General features: G+C 35.5%; 1 protein-coding gene across 1 annotated transcript in view; it reads right to left on the bottom strand.

Moving 5' to 3' along the window:
• LOC144435698 (intraflagellar transport protein 140 homolog) overlaps positions 1-19,171 on the bottom strand; it is a 49,737-nt gene that overhangs the window by 27,099 nt on the left and 3,467 nt on the right. Inside the window, exons 2-15 of the mRNA XM_078124305.1 lie at positions 11,596-11,766; positions 10,509-10,730; positions 8,882-9,012; positions 7,695-7,834; positions 6,973-7,148; positions 6,174-6,262; positions 5,614-5,720; positions 4,646-4,887; positions 3,542-3,652; positions 2,924-2,993; positions 2,215-2,306; positions 1,662-1,789; positions 1,033-1,150; positions 692-837 (exon numbers count right to left, since the gene is read on the bottom strand). Coding sequence (XP_077980431.1) covers positions 692-837; positions 1,033-1,150; positions 1,662-1,789; positions 2,215-2,306; positions 2,924-2,993; positions 3,542-3,652; positions 4,646-4,887; positions 5,614-5,720; positions 6,174-6,262; positions 6,973-7,148; positions 7,695-7,834; positions 8,882-9,012; positions 10,509-10,730; positions 11,596-11,739 — 1,916 coding nt within the window. The 5' untranslated portion in view covers positions 11,740-11,766. The remainder of the gene's footprint in view (positions 1-691; positions 838-1,032; positions 1,151-1,661; positions 1,790-2,214; positions 2,307-2,923; positions 2,994-3,541; positions 3,653-4,645; positions 4,888-5,613; positions 5,721-6,173; positions 6,263-6,972; positions 7,149-7,694; positions 7,835-8,881; positions 9,013-10,508; positions 10,731-11,595; positions 11,767-19,171) is intronic.

Here is a 19,171-nt window from a genome sequence, read left to right as displayed (position 1 = left end):
AACGAGTGACACTTAAGCAGTAAATTACTTTCTCTATGTGCTACACATGTTTATAGCATTCATATCAAGTGTAAAGTGTACTGTTTCAATTGGTTTATTTACAAGCCTAGCAAGTGGCTTTTCTAATGTGGTCAATTAGCAAATGAAACAGTATACCTTTACACTTGATATGGGTGTTATAAACGATTGTGGTCCATACAGAAAATGCTTAACGTTGGTGTTATGGGTTGTATTATGCACTATACTAAAATGCCAAGGAAACGCATACTATGCCACCCACTAGACTAACAACACTACACAATGTTTGGAGGCAAGTATAAATATCAACATTATACTAGTCTGATATTGTACAGGCTGTAAACCACATCAGCAAATATTACATTGTAACATTCTGTCTGTACCAAAGACAATTATCATTGATACATTGTTACATAGTGACATTTCTACTAAGTGGCATGGTCAAATGATACAAATTCTCAGAACCTGCAATAGCATTTTACATGCTCATGCTAGAGGGTCAAAATAGAACATGAAGGTTATGATGCGCCTAGGCAGTAATATTCGATTTCAGGTACCGAGAATTGATGACTGATTCAATGATAATAATGCTGTATAGACTTGTACTTTAGACAATACAGTAATCTTGAGTTGTATGTCTGGTAACAAAGTGACATTTGGATCGATATCATACCTTTCAACATCAGTTTGGTCCTCCTCCTTCTCATCAGCCTGTGAGAAGTCTTCTTGTTCCCCATGACCCACTGAGAAGTCAAAGTTAGCAACTGTATCCATGTCAACATCCCAAACATACAGTATTGGATCGGTGTAATCATCATTCTACAAAATAAAAAATTAAAAGTTGATGAAAATGTCCATTTCAACATTCCTGACATACACTATTCAAGTTGTACAATGAAATCAAAGCTTAGATACTATCGGAGTGTTCAATCACTATATCCCATGTATTCACAATATTGTAACATCATGTTACAAAACAAGTCACAGTTACAGTCAATATTGAAAAAGACCTACCTTATTAGACAAGACACTGACTTTTGTACCATTGGCATTGACCTTGACAGATGATAGCTTACCAAACTTGGTAATGACTTCTGGTAAGCATTTGGGATTTGCATGAAGCTTGGCTTCTCTGTGAATGATTAAGAGGAAGAAAAGGTACTTATCAATTGACATACCTGTTGTACATATAGAAAGTAAATCACCTACACTGCTACAATCAATGTTCAGAAACCATACTGACACTTGCTTGATTGTAATTGCAAAACTAAAAGGGAGATACTAGTATGCATGCATGGGTGTGTCCTTGTTGGCTTTATAGATTACCTTGTATATTTTTTTGAGTACAAATGTGTGTCGCGTGCATGTGTGTGTGTGTGTGTGTGTGTGTGTGTGTGTGTGTGTGTGTGTGTGTGTGTGTGTGTGTGTGTGTATGTGTGTGTGTGTGTGTGTGTGTGCGTGTGTGTGTGTACACAAATGCATGTGTGCATGTGTCTGTGAGTATGTCCTTGTTGGTATGTCAAAATTTCTTCATTAATTATGGTTTATCTGTGTGTTGGCATAGCTAGATTTGTTGTGACATTACATTCACAGTATACATCTTACAAATTTACACTGTAAGTACAGCTATAACAATGACTTACCTCCTAGACAAGTCAAAGACTTTAACGTATCCTGTACTAGTTCCTACAACTAAGAAGTAGCCATTAATATCCAGTGATATAGGTTCTCCTTCTATCTCTGAGAAAGATATCAGTTGTTTGACTGTACCCTGGCAGGAGAGGAAACATCACAATGGAATTAATATGTATACAACAAGGAGTACAAAGTACAAAGTTAGGTAAAATAAATCTCACAAAAGTGTATTTACCTTTGACTTGTTTCATGTAAAATACAGTCTTGCAGGAATATAAGCTTAGGTTACTTGGCTTACTATAGAAATGTCTTTACAGTTTGGTATTACGATAGAATTGATTTGATAAACAACGAAAGAAAGGTATTTACAGTAACTCAATTACAAAATGTATAGGCACAGGGTATTTTTCACAACTCCCCTCAACGACTTTTTATAATGACTTTCATAAACAAAGTAAAGATACAGATAGCATAAATACATGTACATTCAATATGATAACATTAAATCTCACTTTCCCTTGTCTTTCTGAATTTGGATAAGTGAGAGTGGTGTTGATTTACCTGAAATGTTCTGACTTGGACTTTGCCCGGTTCTGTTGTGTAAACATTCTGGTCATATACAGCTACAAGTGTAGACTCTGTTGAAAATGTACCTGAAGGTGTGGAAAGAAACAATCTTAGTTTGCTTCACATATATGCACAGAATACTGTCAAAGTGTAAACATCAACACAGATACGTAAACACTGACGCTGTTAGTAACACAGATATGTTAACACTGACGCTGTTAGTAACACAGATACATAAACACTGACGCTGGTAGTAACACAGATATGTAAACGCTGAAGCTGGTAGTAACACAGTAATGAGAATACGGAATACTTGACATTATGCAATCACACGCTTTCGTGTAGAATGAACGATCATGTCCTCATTTGTATGCAGGTATGCAAAAATGTTTTTGGTATTGCATTGCAGTGCAACTACCACATGTATGCATGCGCACCAGTGCAAGTAATCTCTGGTACATATGAAATAATTTTTTATTTGTGTGTATGTGTGCCCAAGTAAATAAACTACTAATCATAATGTTTTTATTACTGGATGGTGCTTCCCTAGTCTTAAGTGGTAAACAGTTCTATTCAGGGATTGTTCTAAATCTATAAAGGACTAAATTATACCTTACATATTATATGATGTATAAGACAAGCTTACATTTTACTTAAAATCATTTTTTTATATATCAGATCAATAACACAGCAAACTACCTACCTACTGCTCTAATTGAGGGTCCAATTTCATAAGCAACTAATTTCCTACCATTCCATATTGCTATGTGCTCCTGAAAATAAAGAAAACATGTAGTATACAGACGCACAGTCTTGAAACCATAATACTAAATCTATGAAAATAAACGTATGACTACACATCAGTCTTAGGCCCCGTTTACACAATGCTGTTTTCAGTCAAATAAAATCACAACTATTTTGTTGTGTTTGCACCTACTGTTTACACAAAGACATCAAAAACTGCACATGGAAATGTAACTGTTTGAAAACACTGCCAAAAGTTGATCATTTTTATTCAAAAACGGAGACTCAGTCGTTGCTTGAAGAGCCGAAAACACAAGTAGTAGTTCAAAAACTAAGGTAACTTCACTATTACTACATGATGATAATGTTGTTGAGTAAACATAGCCTAAATTTGGAGTTAACAAACATCAGAAGACAAATAAGAATTTGTGATGAACCTTTCAGAATTCAATTTATTCTGACATGCAAATTTTATGCAAATTTTATGTAAATAAGATGCCCCTCAAGATTAAAAAAAACTTCATGAACATAACATAGCATACTGAATTGAATAAATTTTGTATAAAACCATACTTACTTTTGAGGCATAGACTCCTTTGATATGAATATCTGTTTTGAGATCATGGTGTATACCAGCACTGTACATATCAACTGACAATGAACTTGGTGAAACTTGGACACAGGCAACCTGTGGGAGCAGAACATTAAGACAGCGATTAATAAACAAATAAACAAAAACAACAACAATGGCAGTGATTATAAACACCATTAATACCACTACTACTACCATCACCACCCCAACAACAAACCCTAGAAACATTATGCTATAATATTATTAGTGGTGGTACAACACATACTCAGCAGTTATTGCTATAATACATAAACGAAATGTTATTGGCAGACTCATAATATAACAGTCTAATATTAGTAAGCAGAAAAACTTTGTCACTAAAGATGTATAAAGATTTAGATTTTTTGTGTGGATGAAAATCAAATAGTGCTAGGACTGAAAATATAGAGATCAGGATGACGTGAATGATAAATGTCGAGAGAAATAAAATTCTTGATATGTTTCTGTTCAAATCTTCATGTTAAAGGAAAAGGATACATTGTGAATTCACTGTGTTTTTAAATAAAATCTTGGATGTAAACGAGATAAAATGAATTAGTTTCATTCATTTTCACTTATCAGTATGGGACTAAGAACTTAGGAAGAAGTGGTGTACGGGCCTTCCTAGGCAACATCTGCCTAAACGTATTTTTCACTGTTTCTATATATTGCTATTGTAACAGTATGTGTAACAATACATTCATGCTATCAAAAATATGGTTATTGGAAATTCCCTACCAACATGTCACTTCCGCCTAAGTTCTGATTGATGCAAACCTAATACTGATAAGTGTAAGTGAATGAAACCATCCTATTTTATCTCATACAACATCTAAGTTTTTATTTAACATAGTGAATTCACAAGGTACCCTTTCCCTTTAATCAGGAGATACCTGATACACACATAATGTCACAACGTGTGTACATTCTCCTTGCTACTGTTGTTTTCCCATTACAGTTTCATATCATCTTTACTGACATAAATGCTGCATTGCACTATGCAACAATAATCGCCAAATGCTAAGTATAAGTTAACTGTTGTGAGAAAGCAAAATAATGATCCATTCTCACCTCATCTTTGAAATGTGAGCTCATTATTTGTTCTGTCAAGATGATAACATTAGCTATGTTGTTGACAGCGAGGTAATTTTTACTAGATCCCCACTGGACCTGTAGTATATTGCCTTCAACTTGCCCCGGCCCTTGTATTTTCCATCTATCTTCACCTTCTTGTTTCCTACCGCCGTAAACACTAGCTGTACTATACTTCCACATGGCTATTCTACCGTTGTTTGTTCCTCCAGCCAACAGTCCTGATGACAAGGGAATCATACAAAAATATCATTAAATATGGTAAGTTATTAGAATTTGACACTGAACTATGGTAATAGTAGGGACACCTTACAACACTTGTATAGAGTTCCATACCCTGTATAGTAATTTTAGTGGGGACCCCAGTAACAAATAGGGGAAACCCCTACATGTATAAAATTTGCATAGATTTACATACCCTGTATAGTAATTTTAGTTGGGACCCCAGTAACAAATAGGGGAAACCCCTACATGTATAAAATTTGCATAGATTTACATACCCTGTATAGTCGTTTTAGTGGGGACCCCAGTAACAAATAGGGGAAACCCCTACATGTATAAAATTTGCATAGATTTACATACCCTACATAGTCGTTTTAGTGGGGACCCCAGTAACAAATAGGGGAAACCCTACATGTATAAAATTTGCATAGATTTACATACCCTGTATAGTTGTTTTAGTGGGGACCCCAGCAACTAAGTGGTAAAATTTGCATAGATTTCTATACCTTGTATAGTAATTTTAGTGGTGAGTCTAGAAACAAAGGGGGGGGGGGGGGGGTATTCTGATAAAACTTTTCTTACCTTGTACCTTAATTTTAGTGGGCAACCCCGGTTTCAGAGTGGGGAAAATCTGGTAAATCTTGAATATATTTTCATAGCTTGTACCATAATTTTTGTGGGGAAGTTGATGGAAATGACAGCAATCAGTCAGTCAGTCAACTTACCTTTAGCTGATGAGTATGTAAGGCAGTTAATACACTCTCCAGTTTCAAAACCCTGGTGACCATCTAATGTTAACGCATAATTATCATCTTTTTCCAAATCCCACATCCTGTAACAAACATATTGGCATCAATAACATTTATTTCTCATCAGGTCTGTTTAACTTTAAAGTGCCCAACATCCTCTTTGAGTTCTAGTAGTAGATATCAAATACTAGTAGATATGTCAAGTGTAAAGCTGTCATTAGCAAAACAAATTTAGCTGTATTTGAAATGAATAAAACCAATGCTCAATTCACCTGCAGAAGAGATCAAACATGCCATACATAACCACCATGTGCACTCAAAAGAGTGCACGATAAATGCTCTGCATGCATTGGGATAACACTTTATTGCAAGAATTATTACACAAATCAACTTGAAAACAATATAAAGGTAGCTTGCAAGATTGATTTCAAATTTTCTAATATTCAAAATTCAATTTCCATAATTAGCATATCTTTTCCGTAATTCAAGGACAAAAGCCTATCATAATTGATAAGATTTAAAAAAATAAAACTTACCTTATCAGTGTTTCACCAGTTGCAACAGCTAATACTCCTCTGCCTGCCCAGATGACATCAAAGTCTCCTAACTTACCACTAAGTTTGACCTGTGATAAAAAAACATATTACATTTCTGGTTATACTTGACAACACTGGGTAAGTTAACCATATGAGGTCAAAGAAACCATGTAGGTCAAATTAACTGCAACAACATCAAGTCAACTATATGAGGTCACTATATCATGTGGTCAGGTCGATCATTGTAAGTTCAGATAGATCATTGTGAGGTCAGGTCAATCATTGTGAGGTCAGGTCAATCATTTTGAGGTCAGGTCAGTCATTATGGGGTCAGGTCAATCACTGTGAGGTCAGGTCAATCATTGTGAGGTCAGGTCAGTCATTGTGAGGTCAGGTCAATCATTGTGAGGTTAGGTCAATCACTGTGAGGTCAGGTCAATCATTGTGAGGTCAGGTCAATCATTTGTGAGGTCAGGTCAATCATTGTGAGGTCAGGTCAATCATTGTGGGGTCAGGTCAATCATTATGGGGTCAGGTCAATCATTGTGAGGTCAGGTCAATCATTGTGAGGTCAGGTCAATCATTGTGAGGTCAGGTCAATCATTGTGGGGTCAGGTCAATCATTGTGAGGTCAGGTCAATCATTGTGAGGTCAGATTGATCACTGTGAGGTAAGGTCAATAACTTTGAGATTAAGTCAACTCGTATTATGTCCTGACAACCATTAACAGATTAGGTCAACCACAAAGGTCATTTTAAAATGTAGCATATGTAACAAAAATGACAAAACTGTCTCTGACCTTCATGAGTTCTTGGCAATGACCTTCAGGTGCTACACTGAACTGAGATAACATAAGTGACTCTGTCACCACAACCAAGACGTCCTTGTATTCATTGTACAGTAACTTCTTGACAGCACCATCAGCATTGAAGGCAGCCTTGCAGGTGCCTTTCTCATCCACATAAAACACATTACCTGGGTGGAATGAGGAAATCAAGATGTCAATTTACCATAAACTAATCATGATTATTTGAATGAGTAATGCCCAGTACAGATGTCACTTACAGATTGTTTGAAATAAATGAATGGAAAGAATTCATCAGGATCCCACACCCGTGGCTTGCATTAGTAATTACTATGTAGAATGGAATGAGTTCATCAGGAACCCCTCACCCATGGCTCACATTGGTACTTATTATGTACGATCTAACCACTATAACTAATTCAATATTTTTTCTAAGAAATCATGTTTTCCTTTTATGTTCCTCTACAACAACTTGAAAATTGTCATTCAATTCTGCAAATTGAAAATGTTGTTACTCTACGGTCTTCAATCAGTCCCAAAACTAATTTTAGTTAATTCTTGAGAGTGGTGCATTGTGTCTAAGCAGGCACTATAGTCTGATTAGTTTCCTACATTTTGTTTTCCCGCAAAATAAGCGAAAATTATTCTTGAGTTAAAATTCCTAGGTTTGTAACACACAGAATAAGACATACATATAAGACTATAGCTTTCATTACCTTCTGACCCCGATACAAAGAAAGTTTGGCCATCACCACCTGACTTGGGTGCTGACTTTGCCATGCCTTTCTTCCATACAAACATATCCAAGGCATTCTCATCACCGCTAACTGCTGCACGGGCCAAAGCTGCTGTGTCACTGTAAGTGAATTCAAAATCCAAAATCTAAACTCAAGGTGCTGGCAAACTGTAAACAAACTGAATAAATTATAGTATACCATGCACAAGCAAAGTTATTGTCTTTGAACACAAAATATGGATTATATACCCTGGTTGTTCAATGTCATGACAACCCTTGTCTACATCACTGGTTCTGTGATGCTTGAAATATGAGTCAAAACATTCCAAGTTGCCGTTAGTTTTCACAATTTTTTCAGGAATTTTTTATTGAGGAGGTGCAATTATATTATTCCCCAACATTTTTCTTCACTCAGCCAGAAAATACTCATGGCCTAAGGGTTTGTCACTACGAATCACTACAAGGTCCCTTAGGTCACTCATATTTTTCTTGGTTGAATGCAAAAATTATTGGGGAATAAAATCTAATTCGTTCTAATTATCATTATTAATAATATTATAATATATCTTTCAATCATTCATAATATTTTTTGATGTTATGTTATTTTGTACTTTATCAATTTAAATCTTATTTCACTGTATATTATGTATTTGTGCAAATCTGTATTCTCATCATTTCCTGTCCTCTACTAATCTTGTGTTATGTAATACTTCCTTTCACTCATTTTTACAACTTCATTTCCTTTCACACCAATATTTGAAGTATATATCCACCTGCTTGCTCTTATTTTCAGTTCCACTTTTGTACCGAGCAACTATGCATAGAAATTGACTCATCTTCAAAACCTTGTGTATTTTTTCGTATTATTTCATTCACTTCAAGTTGAACTGTTACCACACCATTTTACTGACTCCTAAAAATTGTGGTCATCAGTATTAAAGCTTGATAGATAAGTTACGAATCTTTTGTGTTGAATTTTGTTGTTATTTTCATTTATTCTTCCATATTCCACGTTCTTCCACAAGTATGATTACTAATACAGTGAGAAGACCTCCATCATGTTCTGATTTATGATTTAACAATACAAATACAACACATATATTTCAAAGGAAATAAGAATGACTGATTTTTGTATCAACCAATAGAAAGAAGTTTCAAGCTACTCACGCTAAAACATCTGGGTTAACACCTGGTCTGAATACACATTGTGTTAACATTTGTGGCAGTTCATGTTTACAAAATGGACCTGGCTGTAGACGCCCCCTTGAGTCAGCTTTCCATACTATCAACAAACCATTCTGGAAAGAACATTGAAAGAATGTGTTGCATTAAACTTTAGAAACTTGAAAATTGTTACCTGAAATTGTCGACTGCATACGTCAGTCTTTGTCAAAAGATTGACATTATTTAGAAATGTGACCTTACAGACACATGAGCTTAGTATGGGGTCATAGATGACTGGAAACATTGAAAGAATGAAGACCGATGAAGTCCGTGTCCTCGAAATACAAGTTATGTCCATTGTTGGTGTTCAGATGAAATGTTTCACACATCACATTTTATAGTTTACCTGATTACAGTGTACAGTAGGAGACACAAAGCTGTGCAGAATCGGCAGTCTGAATGAAGGCCAACCACAACCATGCATGGTATATTCCACACACAGTGTACAAGCATGATGTGATGTATGTTTTTGTTTTGTCACTAAAAATTATTTCAAGGACGCAAGGTGTCTTTTATATTATCCTTGTTTACTAAACCACCCTCTGATGAAACAAACATGTGCAGTAATTGCATCCATTCTGACTATCCATTTTCTTTTCCTGAATTAATCATTCAATAGACTGGTATATTCTAATCCTTATTTAGTTATTTAGTCAGTTGCATTGGTTACCTGTTTCAGAACGTATTGTTTTTAAGATTTTAGTTCTTATTTTTAAATCCATTCATAGGCTTGGACCAATTTATCTTTCTGACATGATCAAACTATACGTTCCACGTCGTAATTTAAGGTCAGCTGATCAGTTCAAACTCTGCCCCATTCGATCACGTACTAAGACATATGGTGATCGTGCTTTTAGTGTTGCTGCTCCCACTCTCTGGAATAATCTCCCACTCAACATCCGTCAGTCACCTAACTTATCTGCTTTTAAATCCAATGTTAAAACTTTACTTTTTACAACTGCTTTTAACTGATATTTGTATTGTATGATTTGCTTTCAGCGTCTTTGATCACATTTATTGTGGATTCTGACGCTTTATAAATAAATTATTATTATTATTATTTATTATTTAGTTTTCATTTTGTCTTGTGTTTCTACAGTCAGTGAAAACAGACGATGAGTATGAGTACAAGAATCTGCTTATACTTTGTTATAATGATGATTTCTATGTGATAGTATCACGTTATACACTGCTGCTCAGCTGTACAAATATCCAGTAATATATGACGGCATTAGCATATCACTTGATATTGCTGATAGTTGGTAAAGTTTCACATGTCAGTTCAAGTCTCATCACTTCATATGTTTCTGAATGGTTAAAGTCCTTGGGCAGGGTTTGAACCACCACTATCTCCTTGTCAATCTAGCTGTAAGTATAAATGGGGACTTGGTAGGATAGCTGTACCCCTATGTGCTTCACAAGCTGAAGAGATTGTACATGTCCCTGAAAGCTGTGCCATTATTGGTCTGTGTTTGTTTTCATAAGTGTAAACCCACAACAAGATGTTTGTTTGAATAGAATAGGTGCAAGCTAATCACTTTTTCGCTATCAACAGTATTCATTACCCTACCTTATCCCCCGACACCAGCCTCTGTCCATTGGTACTCCATTTCAGGAGAACCACCTCACTTTTATGCAGATGTTCAGCCCAGTACAGTTCTCTCTCCTGTTCATTCCATACGAGTACTTCACCATTTTCCCAACCAGCAGAGACGATGGGTCTGACTGGATGCCAGTCAAGTGACATGGACGAACACGACCTCTGCATGGTTGCATGTTCCAAAAGTTCACCCTGAAAATAACACAAATGATCCTTTCAAATTAGTATATATCCCAATGAGTCACTACTATGCATAAACTGAAATGACTTTCTATAATATTGGCCAATATTATTCCAGATTTTAATAATTTAATCTTTGAAGCATAATATAGTTAGTTTTAAGTATTTTATAGCATAGTATGTTGTTTTAATTGGAGAGTCTCAAATAAAGACTCTTTCTTACAGTCGGATGGGGTAGAAAGATGTTTTCTGGAGTAAATTTTGGGTCAGAATGACGGTGATCACAAGGTATATGAAGTGTACTGTACAGTACATGTACGTGAAGACCAAAGCCTTAGCTTACATTTGCTTCTCCTATATATATGTTTTATTTATAGAATGAAAACTAAAGAATGCCATGTTTTTCTAAAATTAGAAAATAACAAATGCTTTGCATGGGGTATAGCTACAATGTTTATTCGGTAACAATTCATGTTGCAGCTTATCAATCACAAAATTGTTTATGGTATAGGGTCAAGATGACACATCTACAAGGCTAATTGTCAAAACATTGGACTCAAGTACCAAAGAGATTCAAAGTTAATTGGGGATACTTGTAGCATTTTGCACATAACATTTGGATGTTTTCTCATTTTCACATGTAATCCCAATGTTTTTTATAACTATATTAGCTCCTGTTATTACCCCCACCGATTTCTTCTATATTTATAATTGTTAATTAGTGAGGGGTCAAAATAGACTCATAGATTCATAGGTGTTCAGCCACCTACTTGGTCTGTTTGATATAGCGTCAAAGCTGATTCATAAATAAATTGGCTACCAGGAGAGTTTGGCCAGATATATTTACTGGGTATACTGTAAAAAGTATTAACAATACCTCATCTCTGTATATATGAACACATCCTCCACCGCCATCACTCCTTGATGCAACAGCTAAGTACGGGTGATTTTTGTGCCATGCAATATCAATGCTAGGACCAGGAACTGGTTTTTCAACCTTGTGGTCAAAGTACACGGCCATGGTGACTGGAACACCCTTGTTTTTATTCTGGAAGGGAAGAAAGAATGACAAAGTTTATAACAGACAGATTTGAATTTATAGAAGGCTCTTTGGGATGGGCCACTCACTTTATTTATCGCTTGTTCATCAAGGATACTACATCCTCTTGTAATTTCTGTGCTCTCTTTTTAAAAATAGTACATGTTTCAAACAACTTTGGGTAATAAATGGTACCAAAATGACATGCACGCACTTCCTAAAAACATGGCATATTTATGCTAGGTTTGAATGAGAGTTGCTGTCTTGTGTATTTCAGATATATGGCTGGACACATATATATATACATGTACATGTACACACATATGAATGGAAACCAATTGTATATCCTCCTACTAGATTTTCCCAGTCCCTAAACCAGCTACTGTTAGTATTAAGCTAAAGTGATCACTTGCCACTGAACCCATTAAAAGATCCCTGGACCCAGTTAAAAGATCCCTGGGAGGATACTGTTTCAACTTTACATGTATTATTTGTATATCACTACTTATATATCGGCTCATTTTTTCAACACTGGCAAAGTTTGAAAGTACAAATTGTTGTACTACATTGAACAAGACTTATATCCAAGTTGTACTCCTCCTTAGTAAATCAACATCTCAAGTTTCATGGCTGGACAACTACAATATTATTATTCTTGAAATGCTATCCAGTTTAAAATACTAGTACTTAATTCCTTCAAATGTCATAAACTGGGCTTGTGCAGGCAATTTTTCCCATTATCTACATTCAATCTTTTTAGGCCGAGTAGTTTATTTATGCTTTTTAAAGACAGCTTGATTTTCTTGACCCTGTTTTTCTGCTACATAAATAGGCTTCGCCATAAAGAGGATGATTATTGATAACAATCTTTAGTGACTACCTGTCAGTAACTTGTACAGAAAACAGTATTGAAATATGAACCAACATCCAGAGCTGTATGACAACAACACTCAGTTGATTATGGTATGAAAAGGAGAAACTCGACATACATATGCCGAGTTGAAATTAAACTTTTACGCTTGTCTGATTTAGCTGAGTGAAACTGTTACAGCTACATTTTTTTGTAATTGATTTCCACTGATCTTATCTAAAAAATGAATTTCATAGTCAAGATACAATGTTTGCATTTATAAGTGTGTGTGTGTCCTGGACTATTGCTAATTTCAAACCCTGGATATAAATTTGATTTACATTTATACAATGTAACACACAACAGTTCCAAGTTTTTAGCATTGAGCTTTTGATTTGATTGATAGACTTGGCTATCTGACTTGATACACAGACTTACATATCTGACTTGATACACAGTCAACACAGACTTAGCTATCTGACCACACATACAGACTTCACACAGACTTGGCTACCTGACATGGTACACAGACTTCAATGGCTATCTGACTTGATACACAGACTTAGCTATTTGACCACACATACTGACTTCACACAGACTTGGATATCTGACTTGACATACAGACTTCACTATCTGACTAGACATACACTGACTTAGTTATCTGACTCGACATACAGACTTGGCTATCTGACTCAACATTCTGTATTGGCCTGTATCTTGTAAGTGCTACCTAAGCATTGGAGTGTAGGCACAAAATATCACTACAACATTGTTACTGGCTGTTGATAATCGCCAATGTACATGTAACATAAAATTTGTATGGTTGTTGCTATGGTATTGCATCTTGGGATTTTATCTCGTATGAAAAACCTCTTTAGGGGTACTACAATCCTAGGTCTTATCTCGCTACCATTTAATAATGCAAGGGCAACACTATGTACTAATCCAAACCCCTAGTGTTTATCACGATCACATAACATTGTACATGCAACTGCAAAATGATAAAATTCCCCTGCAAATTCAGCGATTCTATTAGTTAAATCATAGAGCTACATGTATATATTAAGGGGTAAGATCACTGAATAGCTCAATGTAGGATAAAAAACTATAACTCTTTTACTTGGGGGGGGGGGAGGTGGGGGTGGGGGGTGGTGTATGTGTGGGTGTGGGGGGGGGGGGTTGAGCCATTTTAGTTCTCATCCTACAAAATCAATTTTACATTTAATGGAATCTGTTTTGTATCCCTAAATACAAATATTTCTAAAAAATGTCATCAAATTGAGAAATGGATGAATTTTCACCACAGTAAATGTATGGCACTAAAATACAGTGAAGCGTCAAATAGCTATTTTTCCTCACGAAATACCGGCTTTGTATTCATAATACTACATACTACTACACAGATTTAAAATTGATTTGCTGTCTGAAACAATTTTCAATTTTTAGCCGATTTAGTTAGAAAGGTAGGCTGGGGATGGGGGGATGGGGGTGAGGGGGGGGGGTGAGGGGGGGGGGGTCTGAGGCCGTACAGTAAGTATAAGTAGTTTTTTATCCTACTTTGCACTATTGATCTCATCCCTAACATACTTCTTTTAAATATTCTTTAGAGTACAACCTATAGCTAAAGCCTGAAGTTCTAAGTCTCCAACATCTGACAGTACATAATGGGTATTACATATCTTGATTGTGATCTAACATTTGTGTATGACTGTATGCAAAGTGACAGACATTCATAGGTTCATAATGTTTTCTAAGCATGGAAGTATCACAGCATGTGTAAGCAATCATTGAAAGCATGGTGAAAAGGCAGTTTTTTTGAGTGTGACCTTCCATAAACTCAGGTCACTGTTTTCAGACTAATAACATCTCGATATGACTTCTTGCCATTCCCACAGGATCACATAATCTTTCCATTACAGCAAACTACTGAATACATTTCAAGAATGTACATGTATGTATTTTAGTTCAAATTATAAAACTAGTCACCGTCTATACTAATTTTAGCAAATTAAATAACCGTAACAATTTTTCACATCAAAATAAATTAGCGTGAACATGGAAACACTTTCACTAAAATTCTGAGTAACTATGTAATATTTTGTGTGAATCAGTGCATTTACATCAAAGTGTAAAAGCATATGTACATATCAGTCTATCATTGAATTTAGCAGTAGTCCAGGTCACACAGACTACTATAGTATAAACATCGTATCTAGACGATGACATTTACAACTTAAGTTGGTAGTCTATTTGACGAAATGGAAATCAATAGAAAATTGTTGCCGAAATAGTTCACTTGGCCATTCTGACTACCAAGCCTAAAAGTTAAATTGGAGCCATTCATGATAAAAATCCACAATATTATTACACCAGAAGGAATGCAAGAAATGTAATGTTGTGACTGCTGATAAAATACATGCAATGATTCCAGGGCAATGATTCCATCAGTACAGAGTATGACTTCTAAACACAGAGAATATTATGGTCTCCTGAAAAACTCCTGTTTATAACATTACATAACTTACTACAAATATATTATCAACCAACAGGGAAAGGGGGGGGGGGGGAAACATCGGAAGTAGGGTGAGAAATATCAACAATATCTATGGATCTGTTACAGAACAACAGTAATATGCCAATACATACTCTGTGCGAGGCAACCTCTATCACTACATCATCCTCGTCATCAACGTTGAAAAACATGGCCATGACTGACATGTGATGCAAAACAAGGCGTTACGCTGTGTCTTCGGAGAGGCTTCAACTTATTACAATGTATTACTACAGTGTGGTGTTTCCGTGGCAATCTTCCAAGGCCAGTTGTCACTTGAAGACATCTCCTACAGTGCTATACAATGGTATGTTGTAAACTGTCTCAGTGTTGCTGCACACAGCTTGTAACTTGATTCAGATTGACAGATAGACACCAGCTGGATTTGTAATGTTTGTAATGATACACTATGTATAGACCAATAAACCATCAAATTGGCTCACTCTGTTGGCATATTCACTTAACCTGCAGTTTGTCATAATGACCAACTCACAAGTACAAGATGCTTATAATATAGTAACACACCACCTCCCGCACAGAAATAACATACTGATGACCACTTTCGATTATACATTGTAATTTGGTTTACCCATATCATTTTCTGTATGATGGGTGAAACCATTATGGAGGAAAGGGTCGACAGACTGCAATGAGAGCATACCACACCACATCACATACATTATACTTTGTCTTTTTTTAATCACAATTTTAATACTGATCGTTTTGATAAAGATCATGAACAGTATTATACATATTATACCCCTGAAGATGCTACAGCTGTACTAGTAATGTTTTGTTATTAGATTACTACTGCCAAAATAGATTTTTAGGTTCAAATACATTTACTTCATACAAATGTAATCTAAACTTCCTAAAAGTGGCACAAACTGAGTTTGCAATATTTTTTATTTTGTGGAAAATACTTACATACGTACATATGTGTAGAGCCTTGATTAAACTACAGACTAGGATAATAGTATGATGTGACAGTCGATGGATGTATTGCCTCAGATGGCATCAACAATAATGATTATTAATCTGTTGGCATTATGATCTCACTTGATAGGGGCTTCTTATAGACATTTTAGTCAACACATACATGTACTAGTAAATATGTCATTGAGTCGTTTATGTCTGTTATGACTGAATACAGGTCTGAGTTCCAACAATAACAAAATGATGAGTGCCAGCCCGAGGGTAGGCGCTAAACTGTGATATTGCCTGAGCGCATGTCTTATTAATTTTATTACACCGTCCACTCAACATTCGTCCAATCATTCACATAGCTACTCTTCATTCATCATCATTCGTCATCGATAAAAAAGTTTCCCTTTCAAGGTGCATTTCCAAATTGTACTTGCAGTTAAGCATCGAATACGGACACGGCATGCATTATTTGTAGACCTAACCTGTAATTGTATATATTCAAATTTCTGCAAGAAATAAGCTTGTGTGATTTACTGTAGTTAGTTTGCCATCTTGAGTGTGTAAAACTGGAAATCATGCTCAGAATAGACGTGCAACAGTTGAAATAAATCTAGTCGAAATTAGTCTGTGCACATGCTGGCAATATCACTGCAGGGGGCAATAGTAGAAATAACCAAATTAACCCCCCCCCACCCCCCCCACCCCATTAAACATTGTACACTCAGCTTATGTAACAATTACTTTTACTATGTCCTTATTCACTCAAGTCAACCAGGTCTGTAATGTCTCGAGACAAAAAATCTGATCAAAGTGAAATCTTCATTGCATTGTGATATTTTTATTTCAGGTTTTATCAAATCATAATTAGGACAGAAATTTATCATATTCAAAACTATGTGTCTATTGCTGGTAAAATCTGAAGTCAACCGAAAGAAGACAAGATTATCTTCCTCAATGAGTTATATATGACAATCCTTTATAACATGAACTACAGTGTACATTGTACCTACTACTAGTATCTACTAACCCACGCTTGATTTTTTGTGTACTTCCTTCTAAATTGCACTAGATTAAAAAAATAAATAAAAATCATGCCTGGGGAGCGAAACGATAATGATCACCTGATTGGTTAGCATTGGATGTAATCAAATCAGTTTTCTAGTTATTGTGTTATTGGTTATAACATCATTCACACATGCCAGTACTAATATAATAATACCATCAAATGAAGGCTTCAGGCTATACAGTGAACTTAAACAAAATTTCTCAGTCAGTCAGTCAAAATTAGTCAGTTTTCTCTCTCTACTTCCAACAGCTTTACATGATATAGACTGCAAGATACAAATGTAAATTGTGCCATTTCTTGCTCTCTTCATACAGTGCATCTTAACAATGATGATATTAAAGAAAGGCTTCCAAGCTACAGTGAATCTCCTGGCAAGTTTGATTTTTTTCTATTCTCCCAGCTTATGTATAGAACAAATCACTCTTCAGATGGTTTATGATAGATATAGAACACATCATTGATATACACTGTGAGATACTAATGTACAGTGTGTGTGACATTTCTCTGTCTGTCTGTCTGTCTGTCTGTCTGTCTGTCTGTCTGTCTGTCTGTCTGTCTGTCTGTGTCTGTCTGTACTCTCTTTCCTCCCCCCTCTCTCTTCATCATACTATATGTATATTAACCATGATAACATCAAAAAAGGCTTGAAACTCCTGGCAAGTCAGTTTCTTTCTACTCTAGTAATGTATAGAACACATCACCATACAGACTGTACATGTAAGTGTAAGATGCACATGTACATGTATGTTGGACTGTTTCTTTCTCTCTCTTCACACATTGTATCTTAACACAATGACATCAAAAAAAGGCTTCAAGCTATATAGTGAACCTAATAAAATTCCTGGTAAGTCAGTTTTCTTTCTACTCTATTACATGTACATGTATGTATAGAACACATCACCATTATTATACTGTACTACAAATGTATATTGTGTCATTGCAGTCAAATCATCCCTCTCTTCACTGACAGAATGATACAACATGTCCTATCTTACAGATCCAATCACCACAATGTCGACTTTCTAAAAGCGACATACTCTCTCTAATGACTTTATTAGAAATAGAAGCTGGACCTCCACTACATATATGGCTGAAAATGACAGATTTGATGGTCCATTGTATACCCAAACACACAAAGTTTCATTTTCCAAGATCTTCCATTAACAGTAATTGGTAGCTTGATATGAATGTAAGCTGAGTCTGTTTATTTCAAATAAGACTCAGGAAATTGAAGAGCTTGAAAGTTCCTGTGCATGTTGTAATGAAATTGATGAGTCTGAGAGTTCTTTTGCTGTCACTGATATTGGCTAATTGCAATATACTGTGTACATGTACTTGGCGTACATCATAGGGAGATTGGGAAATGTAACCAAGTGGAGATAATGAGACTGAGGAATGTAGACATTACTGACTGGTTATGTGAAGTATCAACAAGTCTATTAAGGCAGACACAAACTAAAACAATTTTTGTGACATCCTTAAACACGTTCATCAGGTCAGTAAAACAGTAATAATACATTCTTGTACCATGACCAAGGGTTCTTATTACTTATAAGTAACATTTCATCTGTTCTGGTCGACAGGCATTGTCAAACTGTCCATTTGCTGGTTTTACCGCTTGGCATTATTATGACATGTTTTTAACTTTTACATGTATGAACATAATCTACCAATGGACATTGATGTTATTTCATCTACATTTACACTGTGACAGTACACATAGGGCAATCTTCCATTATATATGTACATTTTTATGGACTAGCCTCTAGTGTTTACACTATCTTCAGTAAAGAATGATACTATCAAGGCACTGCTATCATCAAGTTAACTGTACACAGAAATTACTTCCTACAATGAATTTCTGCACAAATTAAAAACTAAATGTAATGGTTTATACATGTCTGTTTTCAAATGGAATCAAATGTGCACTTTGTGTACATGCATACACAGGTTAGGTACATTCTTGTATGCAATACATGAACACAGATCTCCACATTGGATTCTTTTGGAATCTGATGGT

The sequence above is a fragment of the Glandiceps talaboti genome, chromosome 5, assembly GCF_964340395.1.
Source record: "Glandiceps talaboti chromosome 5, keGlaTala1.1, whole genome shotgun sequence".
NCBI lineage: Eukaryota > Metazoa > Hemichordata > Enteropneusta > Spengelidae > Glandiceps > Glandiceps talaboti.
The sequence above is the reverse complement of the archived record's forward strand: the minus strand, read 5'-3'. Positions and strand labels throughout refer to the sequence as shown.